General features: G+C 42.2%; 1 protein-coding gene across 1 annotated transcript; it reads right to left on the reverse strand.

Moving 5' to 3' along the window:
- Positions 1 to 11,195: 11,195 nt before the first annotated feature.
- LOC149436100 (hydroxycarboxylic acid receptor 3-like) lies at positions 11,196 to 12,204 on the reverse strand. Its single transcript, XM_089661965.1, has one exon. It carries the CDS (start codon positions 12,202 to 12,204, stop codon positions 11,224 to 11,226), a length of 981 nt encoding a protein of 326 aa, XP_089518091.1. The 3' UTR covers positions 11,196 to 11,223.
- Positions 12,205 to 19,375: the final 7,171 nt, after the last annotated feature.

Raw genomic sequence — 19,375 nt, forward strand, 5'->3', positions numbered from 1 at the left:
ACAGCGGAACTTCCCCATTTGGGTGGAACTCCGCTTTAAGAGGTAAATATGACCTTACTGTTCTGTTATTATTTCAGACGTTATGAAATACACTGAAGTGTTTGAGTCTTTGCTAATAACCAGTCAATCAGGAATGTGTATTGGCCATTCCACCAGCTGAGCTAATTATGACAGTTAAATGACTGATATGACTGAGCCCAGGCCGGGTATGTGTTAAAACTCTTATTACTGCAGCTTGCCAGTCTGACAGGTCACTGAGATGTGTATAGGGGTTAGATTCTGCTAATCCTATCAAAGTACTGATAAGGGTGTTTGGCATGCAGCTAAGAATTTGTTGATTGCATAAACTGAAGTTGAAGGGAGGGGGAAGGGCACTGCAGCTATGTCACTTCAGATGATAAAATGGCATGGGGGACTTGTGACCTGAACAAAATGGCTGCCTCATACTTTTTCATGTGCCCAATGCATGATATCATTACACCTTCAACTAGGAGGAGCTCTGTAATGAGACAAATAAGGTATATAGTTTTCCTTATGCGAGTATGATATATGTATAAGGCTTGAGGCTATTCTAATGTTATAGAACAGTGGACTCCAAACTGCAGCCCGGAGGCCTAATATGGCCCTTTGCTTGCCTTTATCCGACCCTCAGGGCACTTTTCCTCTCACTGTAGCAGGACACTATTCCTTTCCTCCCACCAACAATGGGGCATAATTACTGCTACTGACAACGACGATGGGTTACTATTCCTCAAACTGACACCAATGATGGGGCAGTATTCCTCCCACTGACACCATTGATGGGGCACTATTTCCCCCCACTGACATCACCAATAGGACACTATTCCTCCTACTGACACCAATGATAGGGCACTATTCCTGCCACCGACACCAACGTTGGGGCACTATTTCCCCCCAATGACACAACTGGGCACTATTCCTCCCGCTGACACCAACAATTGAGCACTATTCCTCCCACTTACACCAATAAGGGAATGAATTCATCCCCCTCACACCAAAGATGTGTTTGCTCCCACTGATGCCAGGATCATTTCTACACCCAATGGCCACAGTCTGGCCCCCCGAAAGTCTGATAGACAGTAAACTGGCCCTATGATCAGAAAGTTTGGAGACCCCTGTTATAGAACATTCCACTTGCAAAATTAGACTATGGAGTATTGCTCCTCTTCCTATAATATGTGTTTTCTAGTCAATATATTTTTTGGACTGACACGCTATGCACTTTTAGGATAACTTTGAGATAGATAGATAGATAGATAGATAGATAGATAGATAGATAGATAGATAGAGAAAGAATATGTACCACTTACTCTGGGTTGGGTGCGTTGGCTCACCCTAACTTCTTATTGTAATAGTGAGTGGAAGTCCTAAGTACAATTCTGTGTTGGTTCTTCCAGCCCAGAGACAATGCAGCAGTTATGTTGGAGGCTGCCCTCATGGTCTCTTTTTCTGTACTGGGAAACTTACCCTTCATTGGCCATCGCTCTAATCCAGTTGGGACTATTCCTATGATTGGAGACAAGCTAGTGCTTGTTATTGTACAGAGGAATCCTAATCTCCCCCATCTCCACACAAATCCAGGACCCTCAAATATGGGTGAGACGTGGAATTAAACTCCATCAACCTATCATGCCTCATGGGTCTTTGCTAACTTTTGACAACTTTAACCCCTTGACACCGATTGCACACAAATTAGCGGTCTCACAGAACTGGTTTTTTTTTCTGTAATTTGCATACCTGTCTTTTTGCTGGGAGTGCATCGCAAGGTGCGCTCCCAACACAAAGACTAGTGTTTCACTGAGAGCCCCTGGTCCCATTCTAATTTTCGAGACCCGGAACTCCTGATTCCAGGTCACCTGATCACAGTGATAGCCTCTGACTGGTTGTCACAGTGATCAGTCACTGTGAAACTCGCCCTCCTTGTTTTCTCTCTCTGTCCTTTCAGAGAGAAAAAAAAATTATGTAAAAAATAAAATAAAGTAATTACAAAATAAACTAAAATACCTAGATCAAAGTTTGATCTAGGTCTGTGTCAGGGTTAGTGTTTTGGTCAAGGTCAGGGTCAAAGGTCAAGATCAGGGTCAAAGGTCATGATCAGGGGGGTTTGGGAGGGGGGTCGGGCTTGTTTTTTTTTAAATTGGTATCACTGTCAGTTAGTGGCAGAATAAAAAAAAAAAGCAAATTGCGCATAGTTTCTGGGCTGTACTACTGGTACAAACTACAACCAACATACACACATGTGGTATCATTGCGATCGTCAGGAGCAGAAAAAAGTATTTTTGGTTATTCTTTGGTGATAGCTTATGGCAGTAGCAAGAAATATACACCTAAATATAAAAAAAAAATTTTGTTACTATTTTGGGACACTTTCCTTTTTTAATAAAAAGAAAATCAGGAGATATCCATTACCATTTACCACCAAATGAAATCCCAATTTGTCCTGAAAAAACAAGGTATAATCCATCCGGATGTACAACGTAGTTGTGATGATATGCAGGTTTTGCTAACACATGTCAAAGTTGCAAAATTGTGCTTAGGTGTTAAGATTTGTTTTACCGTTAGGCGTGAAGGGGATAAAGCTACTTTTCAACTCCCTAATTTTTATGTTCTTTCATTGTTTACAACTGAGAAATGCAGTGGAAGCACAATTTCCATCTCAAAATGCTTTGACCTCCAACCCTATGGAAACTTTGTTGACTTCTGATAACTTGATCAATTCATACTTCTCCCTATATTGCATGTTGAACACTACCCTTACATCTAGGTTATTTGTACTGTTTCAGTGATGGCTGGGGGACATCCCATCTCTAACTGAAGAAGACTGGGATAAATATCTGCAACGGTTTTTTCCTGCTATGATTTCGGCTAAAGACATGTTTGTCCAACTTATACTCCTGCATTGGGCATACTAGAACTCCACAAAGGCTCTCAATTATATACCCTCAAACATCAACTACGTTTAATAGATGTGGTATGGAAACAGGTATACTTATTCAGGTCCTCAAGGCTTGTCCCCATGTGCACAATTATAGGAGAGAAGAGGTAGTGGTCATTTCTGAGTAGACACTGCCCATAGAAATCAGTAAGATCTAGGCCAGCTGGAGAAACCCAGCATAATCCACTACTAGTTGATATTTTTATAGCCGAATCCCCTTTCTGCCCCCCCCCCCCTTCTTTGTTTAAATTGATTTAAGTCTTGGTGCAGAGACTCTATTGTTGTTTCCTCCACTACCCCTACTTTTTGCCCCCTCCCCTTCCCGAGACCTCTCCATTTCCCTCCTCCCCCCTTCATAGCTCTTCTTTGCTTTACCTCCCCCACACCTTGCTGAGATACTACACACTGCTTTTTTCAACTGCTACTAACTGGGCTACATTAGAAGTATACTTTGTATATTTCTAAAGTAGCATGCCTATAATGCTATGACTTAATATCTTTCTTTTTCTCTTCTTTTTGGCGTTGCCCAATTATATACATACATTTGCCAACTTACAGTACGTACTCTGGTTGATAGTAAACATTTTTTCTACATTTTTCTTGTATTAAAAATTCAATAAATATATTCCTGTTAAAAAAAAGAACATTTAATGTTTGAGTGCAGTATTTTGCGGACATATGCGTGTAGATGCATGTTTACACGCACATACCTGCATATATTGCAGTAATGGCCATTAGAAGAAGATGAAGAAGAATTATATGCATGTATACAAATATACAAATATGCAAGGTCTTTATGGAACATTTTACACTGGATCTTTTTGTCAACAAGATCCTGCGCATAAACATCAGTAAATTATTACATGCAAGAGGCCTTAATTGGCGCTTTTTACACTCTATGTTGTTACATGCAGTTTTCTCTCACAAGTTTGTGGATTATTAATATTATACAGTATTTATAAAGCGCCAATGGTTCGCTCAGCGCTGCACATTACAAAGGGGGACAGAACATGTGACAGAACAATAACAATACAATGCAAAACATGAGGGGATCGAGGGCCCTGCTCTTTCGAGCTTACAATCTAGGAGGGAGGGGATAGTGGTACAGGAGGAGATAGCTGTGGGGGATGGAGTGGTAGGAAGAGTGGAGGAGGTCGGCAAGTTAGCAGGGGGTGGGGTAGGCTTTCCTGAAGAGATGGGTTTTCAGGGTGCGCCTAAAGGAGAGGAGAGTAGGTGATAATCTGATGGGTTGGGGCAGGGAGTTCCAGAAGATGAGTGACACCCTGGAGAAGTCCTGGAGGCGGATAAAATAATGGCCTTATATATGGGTTATGTATGGGTTAGTGGAGCTCTGTGTTAGGAATCAGCAGCAGGGATGGCCAGATCTACATGGCTACCCTCAGGAAACTGGAATCAGACTGTGTATGTGTTAAGTGAGATTTATTTACAGTGAAACAAAATCCATCCACACATCAGCAAACAGCAAACATAAAATTATAAATGAGCCAAAAACCCAGTGACAGAATACCAAACTAAACAGTAACAAACAAAAGCCTAACAATGAACTATATACAATATATACAAAATGAGGAACACCAAAAACCAGGGGAAAACTGGAGATGCAGGGAGCGGATGGGAAGGGGAAACAAAACTGGGATCAGGAACAAGGAGGAGCAGGTACAAGTCAGCAGGATACGAGGTACAGTGAAAAGGGCAGGAGTAGAAACAGGATAACTGCTAGCAGTATCTGCCAGGTAGAGGTGGAGTGTACCCAATTTCTGGTCAGAGTAGGCAAGCCTACATAGAGGAAAGACATTGGCAAATTGGTTCGAATTTATGGCACAGACTCTAGTTCAGTAAGAGGCTGTGCAATGCCTGGCAGTTTGGAGAGCTTGTGAAGAAAATGGTGTAGTTGAAGGCCACTCCACTCTTCATCCTTTTAACATTGGCGAACACTTGAACCTTCCTACATGATTCCATGTCTTTAGGAATGTGTTATACAACCACTTTCCCAATTATTCTATCCCTCAATTATATCAAGAGGAGCTTGGTTGCAATATTTTCAATTAAAACATTTTGTTAGCTTAATTGCTAGCTATAAGCAACTGTATCACTTATTCACTTCTTTTGCATAGATATGTATTTCTGGGGAAGTCCCATCCTATACAATTTCCCTTTTTATATAATAATTTTCTTTCTAATCAACAATACCAGAATTGAATATCTTAATATCAGAAGATGATGTTCTTAAATGTCTCCTACTCACCCAATATTTAACCTTTTCAAGTCCGGACACTTTCACCCCCTAGTCCAGGCCAATTTCAACTTTCAGCACACACAGCAACAATTACTCAGTCATGCAACACCATTATGAAATTTTTAATAATTTTTCAAGACAGATAAAGCTTTCTTTTGGTGGCATTTGATCACCACTGGGTTTTTTTTAAAACATTTTGTTGCTTAGTTTTTGTTATAAATATTTGTAAATAAATTATTTGTCTTCATAAATTTAGTCCAAAATGTATTCTGCAAAATTTTTTGAAAATATATAGATATATTTGAAAATTGATCAGTTGAGACCCTAAAATGCCGTACGCTGGTATGATGTATGGGAGTGATAAGGACGCTGGTTTGGGGTATGGCAGTGATCAGGAAGTTAGCATGAGGTATGGCAGTAATCAGGATGGTCAGGATGCTGGTATGAGGTATGGAGGTTATCAGGATTCTGGTATGGGGTATGGTGGTGATCAGAATTCCAGTATGGCAGTGATCAGAACACTGGTATGGAATATGGTGTTGATTAGGATGCTGATATGGGGTATGGTGGTGATCAGAACGCTGATATGGGGTATGGTGGTGATGAGGACACTGGTATGGGGTATGGTGGTGATCAGGACGCTGTTATGGAATATGGGGTGATCAAGATGCTGGTATGCGGCATAGCGGTGATCAGGATTCTGGTATGGGGTATGGCGGTGATCATGGCACTTGTATGGTGTATGGCAGTGATCAAGGTGCTAATGTGGTGTATGGTGGTGATCAGGGCGCCTGTATGGTGGTGATCAGAGCTCTGGTATGGCATATGGCATTGATATGGACGCTGGTATGGCATATGGTGGTAATTAGGGTGCTGGTATGGTGGTGATCAGGATGCTGGTATGGCGTATAGTGGTAATCAGAGCTCTGATATGGCATATGGCGGTGATAAGGACACTGGTATGACATATGGTGGTAATTAGCGTGCTGGTATGGGATATGGTGATGAACAGGACGCTGGTATGGCAGTCATTGGTATGGTGTATGGCGGTGTTATTGTGAGCACTGGGACAGGTGACAGGTGCTAGCTGCATGTTTATTATTGACTACAATGGGCAGTTATCAAGGACAATGGGGCAGTAATCGAGGACACTGGGGTGGCTGGCACAGCAGTCTGTGAGTGTACATGAAGCCTGAGAGACTGCTGTATACTCACTGACTGCTGCATCGGTTCTCTCTGCTCTCACAGTGAGAACAGACAGGGCCGGCTCTACTAACTAGGCATCTGCCTAGGGCACAGCACGGCCACTGGCTTCCCTAATCTCTCTTTGCTAGCTCAAGATAACATCTCCCGAGAGAATCAGATGTAAACAAACGCAGATGTGAGCCATGTATCGTTTGTTGTAAGATGTAAAAGCTGCAGACAACAAAAGCGTGTAATCTGTAGCTGACAAGCGATCCTCGGAGCTTCTCCAGCATTCTACCCCTGATCTTTGCACCCTGTAAGACCAATGTGGGGACCACTGACAAACAACCCTACGTCATGACTCCAGTTGGCACGCCCCTGTCTGGAAGTCATTGTGATTGACATCGGTGCCAGGGCTGCTGTTCCACTTTCCTTGTTGTTCTATGTGTGTATCTGCTGCTGTTGCAACTGGAATGACTGTGTCAGAAGTACAGTGGGTGCAGCTTCTGGTGCTAGCTGACAACAGGGTGAGTGTGCTGGCGAGGGGGGGCAGAGGACAATGAAGCTAACAAGATAGCTACTGGTTTCATTGTGTAAGTTCATTGATAAATCAGAGCTAGACAGGCACTCTGGAGTTTTGTGACCATTGGCTTTGCTGCTTCTGTGATGATGGACATGTATGTACAATGCCACGTGTGTGAGCCATGCTGGGACTGAGACATTGTATGCTAGGGTCTGCAGAACTTCATCACAGATACTTTTTATAAGGGCACACAGTGAAATAATTAAAAGTGTCATTATATAACAAAACACTGTGATGGACTGACAGGTTTCCCTATTTCTACTGTTTTTAAAAATGTTGGAGCTTTATTTTTTTTTTTTGGGGGGGGGGGAGGTGCAAGTAGCTGGTCTTGCCTAGGGCCCAAAATATTCTAGCACCAGCCCTGAGAACAGAGAAAACCGATCTCTACTTTCATAGTTAGTCTGGCTGAAAAAAGACAAAAGTCTATCCATTTCAACCATATATAAAAAAAGGGTTATAATCCTATACCCACAGTTGATCCAGAGGAAGGCAAAATAACCCAGCAAAGCACAATCCAATTTGCTCCTGCAGGGAAAAAAATTCCTTGCTGAGCCCCCAAGAGGATATTCCCTGGATCAACTCACTTTCAGTGTTTACTATGTGATTGCAGAGATTGGTCACAGCCAGGGGCGGACTGACCATTGGAACACTCGGGCACTGCCCGAGGGCCTGGGGTCAGTAGGGGGCCCCATAAAATGCCCCTGGTACCTTTTATAGGCTTTTTTTGAGTGTGGGCAAGGACATAGGGGCCCCACGATCCCCTATTGCCTGGGGGCCCCATGAGTTGTTAGTCCACCCCTGGTCACAGCAATCACATGGTAAAACACCATGATCACGTGGATACAGCAGTAATGTGATCTGCTGTGTCCGGGCGACACACTGATCGCCGGGCTACAGGGTACGCATTCTGGGAGCGATATGGGCCGACATACAGGTACATTAGCCTGCATCGCCACAGTGCAGCAGTTAAGCATGGCTAGTATTGTCTAGGAAAGAAATGTTTAAATTGTTAAGTTGCAGGCAGAGAACAACCTATAGGCTATACAGTATGTGATGTTTAGCAGATGCCACTTATATTTGGTAGAATTTTCCATAAATTAAACAATTCTGAGATAAAATTCAAAAAGCTCCTGCATAGAGGTAAAGTTTCACACTGGATTACTTCATAGATCTGGAAGAAATATTCAAAGCACACCAAGATTCAAATAACAATACATGAGTCCTGTATTTAGATAATATTTCAGAGTTCAGCTTTAAGCCTCTAACCAGGTATAGGTTTAAACACAATGGGTGACCCACCAGATATACAAATGCTTCTTCCATGTCAATGGCCCAACAAGTAGTAAAAAAAAAATAAGGATGACAACCCTGACTTTGCGACTTCAAAGACAAATCAACATTGACAGCACCCATATTTCTATTCTGACCACTGGCTTTTGAAAAAAAACAGTCTTACTTTTTAATAATTTTATCAAGCAATTGTTTAATACAACCTTTCCCAACCAGTCTGTCCAGGCACCCAGGGGTGCCTTGAGGTTTCCTAAGGGGTGCCTTGGCCAAATTTCTAAAAATTGCCCAAAACTTGTATACAAGCCAGCTAGTGGAACAAGTCCTAACAAGCAATGACATCATCAGTTGATAAGGAGGATGTCAGCTGCCTGCACAGCATCCTAGTTTGACCCTCACCTTCCCCTGTTCATCAGCGATGGGGTCACATTAGCTCAGTGATGGAGAAAGCTGAGGGGGAAGAGTAAAACTCAGTACCAGTTTTCAAATGTGTATTTGCTTTGGAAGAATAAATCACCTCTAACGTTTGTTGTCCTACATGTGTGGATGTTGCTGTGTTATATAAAACTATTAGAATAGTTTTAGAATAGGTGCCATTTTAAAATTATGGACAGTCTTGAGGCACCCCATTTTAAAATGGGGTGCCTCAAGACTGTCCATAATTTTAAAGGGTGCCTCAGGACTGTCCATAATTTTAAAGGTTCCTTGACTGAAAAAAGGTTGAGAAACACTAGTTTAATACAATGATTCAAAACATTTTGAATATCAGTCTAACCGTCCTTGCATAGAAACACCCAGTCAGAAAAAGAGGAACACCAGTGGTGGGCATAAGATGTAAAAAGAGGGTACCACCTCCTAATTTTATTTTAGATCAAAAAGGTATTGAAAAAAGCACAGACTCAAATGGACTTTTAAGGTACCCAGACAACTATATTTTAAAATCACAACATTTTATTTTACAGTCAATTAAAATGTAAAGTTAAAAAAATTATACCAGCAAAAATATAAACTGATCATACATAATGTATACATTCTAAAGGGCATAATAGATATAAACACAAGAAAACCACAACTTTATAACACATTAATCTAGGGGTGGGTTCATCCCATAACTCAACGCATTTCTCTGAATTAGATTCTGCTTCTTCAGGAGTACAGATGAGATGTATGGTCTAAGATACTGTAAAACAAATATATAATGCAACAAAATATGACAAATTCAACAACCAATTTAATTCAGTGGGACCACCCTGTACATTTCCCTCCACCTGGGCAGATCTTGTAAACCAATTTACATGTGGGTAGACAGGGGGTCCCACTTGAAATATATATTACATAGTACATAGTTAAGCTGTAAATTCTGAACGTTATCGCCAAGGCCTGACAAGTGCCAAGACCAGCCAGATGGTATATATATAAGAGGGAAAAGCAGAAAAGCTTGTGCAAAAAGATGACAGCTAGTGATGCTGTAAAAATTGTATAAACATGGAATGAAAACAAGGATAAGAAAAGGAACCACATATTTAGTAGATGTAACATAAAGTTCGAAAGGAGACAGCCTCCACTCCCATTGGGTGTCCAAGATTGAGCTATATAATTGGGGAGGAGGAACCACCATGGGCATCTCTCTGTATTATAAACACCCCACAATTATTCCAGTCATTTAAAACATAATTATAAATTCTTAAGGTGTTTCTAAACCCCAAGACAGAAATTTAATATATTGCAGCCGAACATTTCTTGTGATGTGCTTGCAGCATGATTTTTTAATCTTTTTCCCCTTTATTTTAACCTAATGATCCAGCCAATAAGTCTGTTTTTTTTTCATCGTCCTATACCAGACTGAGGTGTTTACCAAAGTGGCAATTCGAGAGTTGAGGCAAACCTTTGAACACTGACAGGGGTGTTTACAATGATCAGCTTTTATTTATGTAAAACCTTTATCCTAAAAAGAAAAAAAACTGTTGCTGTAACTGCTCATAAGTGTTAGCTGGAGCTTGGCTTTAATTTGTTAGTCACTCATGTAAAGTCCACCTAAATCTTCTAGTGCAACTAACAATGCCCCCTCCGCAGGTTGACAGTGCTCCTGTCTAAAGGTGGCTTTGCTACTCCTCCACATATAGTGGAGAACTGAGTGTAGCCACCCTAAGGCTCTGTTCACACCAATGCGTTTTTTGTGCTTTTTGCAGAAACGCACTACAGTCCATTTAACATGGTTTCCTATGGAACATATTCACATCTATGCCTTTTGAGCTGCTGCATTTTATGGAAAGGATCAGGGACTTTAAAAGCCAAAAGCAGCGTTTTTGCTACAATAGAGTTCAAAGGAGAATCTACTGAAATGCATAGTAGTGCATTTTTGCCACAATTTTGCCATGATTTGCATTTTTATTCTGCCCAGCAAAAAAAAAATTCCATTTTACAGAAAAAAAAAAACCAACAACAAAACGCAAATCACTGCAAAAAATGCGCGTAGAAAAATGCAAAACGAGCTTGCGAAAAGCACTGCAAAAAACGGACAAAAAGCAAACTGCATAGGTGTTAACGTAGCCAAAGACAATAAATCTGTTACTGGCTGGTTTACCAGAAGATAATAATAGGGAAAAAAGCATAAAAATAGAAACCTAAGGCAGTCACCACATCTAAGGACTGGTAAGCTGCAACATATAAATATTTTGTTTTTAGGTTGAGATATGCTTTAACATCAAAGTTTCAATATATTCACATATACATAATAAACCTTTAACCTATGTACAATGTGCCTAGTAACTATCATGACACTACTGTATAACATATTCTTGAATGTATAAGTTTACATTTTCTTTCCAATTTCCTCTATATCCAAATCAGCATTTCCCCAATAATAAACAATAAATGAAAGGCAATGACCTTAGTTCAGATGCCTTGTCCATAACAGTTTAACTGGTTTTAGGATAGGTCTGAAGCTGGAATTCGTCACACATGTGATTTTGGACAGGAGAATTTGTGTCGTATTCTAAATTGCATTAGAATCTGCAAATAAAAAGTTCTCATTGAAGGACTAGAGAAGTAATAAATCAAAGGATTGCACACACTGTTCATGTATGTGAAACATAAAGTGATGAAGAAAGCAGTTTCTACAGTTCTGTAAATGCTACAGCTTTTTCCCTGTGGTGATTCTTTGAGTCTTAAGATTTCAATCCTGGAGGACACACTTGGTAAGAAGCATATGGAGAACATCACACCAACAAGTGTGATACATTTGACAGCTTTCTTAATCTTTGAGTCTTTGTCTAAGTTCCTTTTTCTGAGCTTCCAGATAATGCTGTAAGAACAGAACAGGACGGTGCACAGGGGAAGGAAAAACTCAAAAATGAAAAGGAGATCATGCCACCATGAGTCTGCAGGACACACAAGAAAGCTGTCACAGTATGCTTTCCTGGACATGTTTCCTCCAGTATGGTCTTTGGTGAGAATGAAGGCAGTCACTGATATAGCTACAATCCATACAGCACAGGTAATAACCACAGCAGCCTTGATGGACATAGAATTAATTTTATGATGTGGGTAGACAACTTTAAAGTATCGATCCAAGCCAACTAGCGTGAGAAAGAAGATGCTTCCTGCCCTGTTCATAGCAAACATGAAGAGCATCACCCTACAAGGAATATCTCCGTAGATCCAGATTTTCTTCTTCAAGTAATAGTCTGTTCTGAAGGGCAAGCAGATTATGAGCAGGAAATCGGCCACTGACAGGTTGAAGAGATAGACTGTGCTAGATTTCCATGTCTTAATGTGAAAGCAAAAGGCCCACAAAGCTACGCCATTAAATATCGATCCCAACACAAAGATGATAATCAGAATTGGAGGAAGCATGTAGGCGAGAAGAGGGTCCTCAAAGAAGCAGCAGGTGCAGCTGCTCTGGTTGTGGGATGACTGCAGTCCATCCAGTACCATTGTATAAACCTTCTTATCTGAGTTTATGATGGATTGAAGCACAAGCTGTCTGTTCTGGCCAAAGAACAGGAAGTTGTATAAACAGGGAAAACTGAAGAGTGAACTGAGCTGGTTCTCAGCATGCTTTGTGATTCCCCGGATCCTGGAGGTGATTACACTTCTAAATTTAGTGTCTCTATGTTACAATGTCAGTTCTCACACTCTGGCGCCAAAGCTATTTAGATGTAGTGATAACAGTGCTGGCAGTAGCACAAGTTCTTCAAAACCCATAGACACAGTGCAAGAACATACTCTGGAGGTTTGTAGTCTAACACATAGCATAGCCTAAACAATCCAAAAACCCATGCCTCTTAGCAAACAATTCACACATTAATTGCATAGTCATTATGATACTCTCTAGTATGGCAATGTGTACTGCCAGTGATGCCTGCTTTCATATTCATCATATCTGATTTGTGCACAACGACTGCACATGCTAGAGGAGGAGATATAATAACAATAAAGGAATACAATAATAATAAAAAATATAGTAAAGAACACCCTTGTGAAATAGTATATAAGTAGGAACAGCACCAAACAAAAATAAAATTAAAATCCAAAAATCAAGCTGCTAAACCTCACCCTCTGCTAGAGGTAATAATGATAAAAATCAAAAGAAAAAGGTAGCACTAATTAAGCAAACATATTGTTGTGACAATGATACATAAACCAAAAAAATGTGCAAATATTCATAACAAAATAATATATAAATGTTCAAAACCACAAATATTCAATAAACGACTCAAATAAAAATGTCCCTAATATTCTTCAATTCAAAAGCTTCATAATTGTTGAAAATCCACCACCAATTGTGCAAGACTCCATAACCAATAGAATTCAATTAAATGAAATTATAAACTAGCAAATTGCATGTTGGCTCTGGGAGCAATGGTCTGCAGACTGATGACCGGCAACAGAAGATGTTTCTTATAATGTACGGATCTTCATATAACATATACGCTCAAAAGGAAGAGAACAGAACAGGAAATAGTGTGATACTGTATAGGAGGTTTTTATTAAAAGTTGTTTTATCCTAGATTTTTGTCAAAGAACATACTTGCACATGAATATTGGGCAGCACAGTGGCTAAATGGTTAGCACTTCTGCCTGGCAGTACTAGGGTCGTTGGTTCAAATCCCAACCATGGCACTACCTGCCTGAAGTTTGTATGTTCTCCGTGTGTCTGCGTGGGTTTCCTCTCGATACTCCAGTTTCCTCCCACACTCCAAAGACATGCTAATAGATTAATTGGATCCTGTCTAAATTGGCCCTAGTATGTGTATGTATGAATGTGAGCTAGGAACCTCAGATTGTATGCCCCATGAGGGTTAGGGACTGATGCAAATGTACTATATATAAAGCATAAGTAAATTGATAGTGCTATATAAGTACCTGTAATAATAATTAATACAATAATCTACTTGTGAATAATGTTCTATGCTTTGAACATTTTTTAACACAAACCTGATAACAATTGAGGACTCATGCATGTGGACATTTGCAGGCATTTTATATGTCTAGTCTAGTGTAACATTCCCAAAGTTTTCCCTTGTCCTGCTAGCCACAGCTGGTGTGTACAGCTTGCCATACAAGTAAATAGTTGTATGTAGCCATAGTGGTATAAATATTGATGCTGCTGTAAATTGGGGTCTACCTGCACATGTGCGCACAATATATTTCCTAAATGCAAAAGTCAGTACTATACAAAAAATCCTGTATATGTTCTATATGTTTTATTTTCTTAATGCAGAACTCCAGGATTTCCCACCTCCTGTATAAGAAAAATAATACCAAAATTCACTCACCCTCTCCATGCTCCAGTATTGTCCCTGGCTTCCTCCTCAGTCCAGGATCGTTGGTCCTATGACTCTGATTTTCTGCTCATTTCAAGCATTTCCCTTTTCCCCCCAGGGGACATGTTATCATGCAGGCTGGGCTTGCAGAACTCCAGGACTGAGCAGTTCTTACAGGTCAATACGTGACTGTCACCTGTCCTGGAAGAATGTATGAAAAACAATAAGTATAGTGGGTTAAAAAAATATGATGGGGTGGAGAATTTGGGAGTGAGGAAAGATGGGTGTCATGGCTGTTGTTCCAGTTTAAAGGGTACCCAAATGCCAAAAACAAAAGCAAATAGCTTACCAGTCCTTAGATGTGGTGAGTGCCAATGTTTTCTCAGACAATTTTTTCCTTTATTTTCATCTAAATATCCTGCAAATAACACACTGCATGTCCATTCCTGGTTATGCTTTTTTCTCTGCTGTATTTATAGAGGCAGTCATAGTTGTCACACAGGCTTGACTCTAAACTTGTCTGCCTTTTTCTATCCACGTTACATGTGTAACGCCCTCTAGTGTAAGATAGTTTTTTGTGTGCATAGTTAGAGGCTTGCTAGAAGCCTGGGAGTGAGTCAGCAAGGTTACTTCAGGTTAAGGCTGAAGGGCTCTGCAGGTCATTTATCTGATACCTGCCCCTGCTCTAGAAACATGGAGAAGTTTCTAGAAGCAGTGGATGAGGGTGAGGAGGGGCTGATCTGCATACTTAGGCAGGAGGCCTGGTATGGTGGCTAGATCATCCCTTAAATATGCGAGAGCCTGGTCTGCAGGGGAGTCATGTGGAAGATGGAGTGAGGAAGTGCTGCTGGTGTGTTGCATGGGAGGGGACACTAGTGGAGGGGGGTCTGCCTGCAGGCTGAAGATGGACAGAAGGACCTCCACTGCCCCACAGTATACCCAACTAATTCTCCCTGGAACTACATTACTTGTGTGTGTCTCAGAATCCCTTGCCCTGGGATACTCTCAAGACAGCCAGGTGGATGAGGGGATTTTCATCTGGGGTCCGAGGAGGTTCATTTAAAGTGTATATTTAAACCCAGGACTCTGCATTCACTATATCTGGTCTCCCACAGTACACAGAACATGGAAATGCAATTATTTTAGTAAATATAAACGGCTAAATACCTTTTCTCATCAGCAGTTAGAGCAGTCTTGTGACTTCTATCAGTGTCCAGCTAGCACTGGTTAAAGCTTGTAGGAGGAGATTTCTCTAGGAGGATGTAGAACCCCTGGCCTCCGTCTGGGCAGTGCTGATTGGTCCTGTGCTGATCACATGCACTCTCCCAAGAAAAAAAAACTCTCTGGCAATACACACCAAACTGAGCATATGCAATGTCTTCACATGATATGTCTTATTAGGAGATAAGATGTAGACACTGGAAAAAAGGAGGATCAGAGAAGTCACTTTTACACAATGCAGAGGATTAACCCCTTAGGTTCCACAGTGAGTATAACAAGCATTCTTTAATGCATATACAGACCGATTTTACTGTTGTGGGTTTAGTAACACTTTAAGGGGACCAAGTGCTCCTTGCAAAGACTGTGCTAATTGGTCAGAAGGAAAGAGCCACTCCTGAAGGAGTAGATAGCCTAGGATCCATTTTTGTGCTGTTTGCTAGATTCTTGCCATTTTTGTCTAAGTAGTTATCCTCCAAGTTGTTCAGTTCCATTGGGCATCCCATATACCCCTAGACCCCATCTAAGTTGTTGACCCCTAATAAAACAACAAAAACCAAGCTCATGGACATTTTACTGACTGTGGATGAAAGTGTGGAAAATGCATGTTGCATGGCTGTGCAGAACTTAGGGGGACCCAAAAACTCAGCGGTCCTCAAGAGGGTAGCTAGACGCCCTGGATTAAGGAACTCTGCCTGTTTGGCGGTTCACAGGTGTACATGCACGAACGAACATTCATGCACAAATGAATGCGCATGGTGCCAAGAGGGCTATTTAAACAGCATTAATGCAGTGTATCAATGCCGTGTGATCTATTACATTCCCTGAGTTCCTGTTATCTGTTCCTGATTTGATCTCACATTGCCGACTTGATCCGCCTCTGACTCTGTTCGAACGCTGCCTGTACCAACCCCTGGCTTGTCTCTGGAGTACGCTCTGCCTGCTCCTGCTGCTTGCTCATCCTGCTGTTATTGACCTTGGCCTGTCACCTGACTTCTCTTCTGCCTGCCGTCTGAACATGATCTGCCTGCCAGTTGCCAACCTGGACTGTCTGACTACACCTTGCTGCCATCCTGCTCCTGTGCCAAGCCAGCCTGCATTATTTCCTTGCTCCAGCCCTTCAGCCTGTGGAATCCAATCCAGCCATCTCTGCATTCCAGACGCACAGCAACACCTGCCAGCAAGAGACCCACCAGGCACTCGTGCCGCTCTGTACTCCAGCTCTGTCTGTCACTTTACCAGGGCTCCGGAGCCAGAGCTGTAAGAGAGGCCTTCCCCAGCTCTTCCGGCTCCATCACCAGGTATGTTACAATGGGATTGGTAAGTCACATACACATAATAAGGTCCTGTACTTTCAGTAAAAGGGCACTGCATTTCTGGCAAAATTTAAAAGGTATTTTCTGTACTTGCTGAAATGTCCTTAGCCTACAAAATGAAAACTAACGTGGTCCCTACATCTAAGGACAGGTAAGCAATTATATATAATACAATTATTGTTTTGGGGTTTAATTACTTCTACATTGAAATGACAAAAATCATTGTAAATAAAATATAGGCGTACACATACAAAGCCTATTGAATAATATGAAAACATTATGGCGCAAAATAAACAATGCAGTGAACTGCAGTAAAAAACATACCTAGCCTGGTTGGTATACACCACATAAAAAAGGGGGGCCTGACAATTCTAATGCCTGTGAAGTGTTTACGGGGTAACAAGCCTCCAACCCCCCCCTCCCCCAGTGACAGTAGACAGGGGGTTCTTTTCCCCTTAACCACCCGCCAACTGCTCACAGTAAATATACTGCAACTGAGTGGCAGGTACAGGCACAATCACGTACGTGATGGCCATCACCCCAGTTTTGGGAGCTGATGCGCGTGCCCCCTGCCAAACCAATCTGTGACTGGACACAGCACCTGTTCGGCAGAACATTTCAGCCAATGATTTCAGCCAAAACCAGCTGAATGGCTGTATCCAATCACACAGAGTTCTGTGTTTACAAAAACACAGAACTCTGTGTACAGGGAACAGCGATCTGGTAATTTCACCTCCCTGAAAAACAGGGAGAAAAAACAACCAGACCAGAAAATAAAAGCAGCATACGTCCCTAGGGTTGGTGTCACCCGGTGCAATAACACTTGGTGACACCCCCGCCGACGATCCCCGCAGAATGGATCGGAACTGAGGATTGAGCATAATGGATCGGACTTCAATCCATAAGGCTCAATCCGCAGATCTGATCCATCCTGCAGGGATCGATAGCTTGCTTTACAACTTACCTTTTCGTGGAGAGGGTGCGGTGTCACCCCATATAGGTTGCGTGCCAATGATCCCCGCAGGATGGATCAGATCTGCAGATTGAGCATAATGGATCGGAGTCTGAACGATTATTCTCCCCAATCCGCAGATTCGATCCATCCTGCGGGGATCGTCGGCATGCAGCCCATACAGGGTAACACTGGACCGGCTCCACGAAAAGGTAAGCTGTAAAGCATGCCGACAATCCCCATAGGATGGATCGGATCTGCAGATTGGGCAGCATAATGGATCGGACTCCGATCCATTATGCTCAATCCGCAGATCCGATCCATCCTGGGGGGATCGTCGGCTTGCTTTACAGCTTACCTTTTTGTGGAGCGGGTCCGGACTCCGGTGTCACCCGCTGTGGTGCGCACCCCCGCACCTGCCTAAGGACACCCTGATTATACATTGTACACTTTCAAAAATAAGTCCCTCAACATGTTTCCATTATGTATCGTTCAGAAAGCAATGCATGCTATGCTATGGGAAGCTTAGATCTGGAGATCTGTGTGGACTGTACTATTTTGGAAGACTTGTCATTAGCATGTTATATAGGAGGTGGAGTGCTGGCACAGACAGCTCCCTGACATACATCCACCACATGGATTAATGATTATTCTATGTCTTGTAGATACAAGAGCCAGTAAATCTTGCACACTCTTCTGTTCACATCAGTATTGTTTCCTGTTAGCATTCCACAGCCCAAGTCTAAATAAGATGATCACTAAAGAAAGGACGAAGCATAAAAAAATCCCATGTATTTTCATGTCAAGAAGAATTCAGTATGTAAACAATATGATCAACAATGCCTGTGGGCAGCAGGTCTGAGCCCAGGTTCACACGTGTGCAGTGCGAAGTAGACATTCCAAAGTAGCTGTTCAGCAGTTCAGCTGCGATTTAGATACAGCTCTGAAGTGAATTGGCAAGTCAGATTCTAACACGAATGTTAGGAACGAGTGGCCGCCAGTGTCCTAACAATAGTTGGTTGTTAAGGAGCGGGCCAGAAAGCTGGTCGCCCCATCCTTGACAGCGGTTTCCCGCTGACAGCTGAATGTAAACAAAACAATTGCCAGCAATTCAAATTGAGGGAAAAATAACAGCATGGGAACCCCCATCAATGCATACCAGGCCCTTTGGGTCTGGTTTGAATTTTAAGGGGAACTCCAAACAAAATAAAAAAAAAACGGCCTGACCCATCCTTCCCCAAATTCATACCAGACCCCTAGGTCTGCTGTGGATTTTGAGGGGAACCCCACTCCAAATTTAAAAAAAAAATGGCGTAGGGTTCCCCTTATCTGAGCATGCAGCGTGGCAGGCCAGGAAAGAGGGGGGCAAGTGAGCGCCCTCCCCTCCTGAACCATACCAGGCCACATGCCCTCAACATGTGGGGGGTGCTTTGGGGTTGGAGAGCTTCCCCCAGTGCACCTTGTCCCCTTGTTGATGGTGACAAGGACCTCTTCCGCACAATTTTGGATGGTGGCTGTGGGAGTCTGTGGGTGGGGGACTTATCAGAGTCTGGAAGCCCCCTTTAACAAGGGGGCCACCAGATCCCACCCGCCACCCACCCAAATAACAAATAAAGCTCTGTACCTCTCATCTCCTCCTGCCGCTAAATAAACTAAGGGCATGCCCACCCGGTGATGTTACCCCCGGCCAATGATGTCACAAGGGGTGGGGTCACCCTATGACGTCACTGGGTGGCCCCCACCCCTTAGATTATTTAGCATCGGGTACAAGGCTCTTTTTATTTCAGCTCAGTGGCAGCAACGTTCATCGTGATAGATGTGGATTTATTTCGGGGGATATGGTTTTTGTGGGA

The sequence above is a fragment of the Staurois parvus genome, unplaced genomic scaffold (genome assembly GCF_062004578.1).
Source record: "Staurois parvus isolate SC_StPar_1 unplaced genomic scaffold, SC_StPar_1.0 ptg001418l, whole genome shotgun sequence".
Taxonomy (NCBI): Eukaryota; Metazoa; Chordata; class Amphibia; order Anura; family Ranidae; genus Staurois; species Staurois parvus.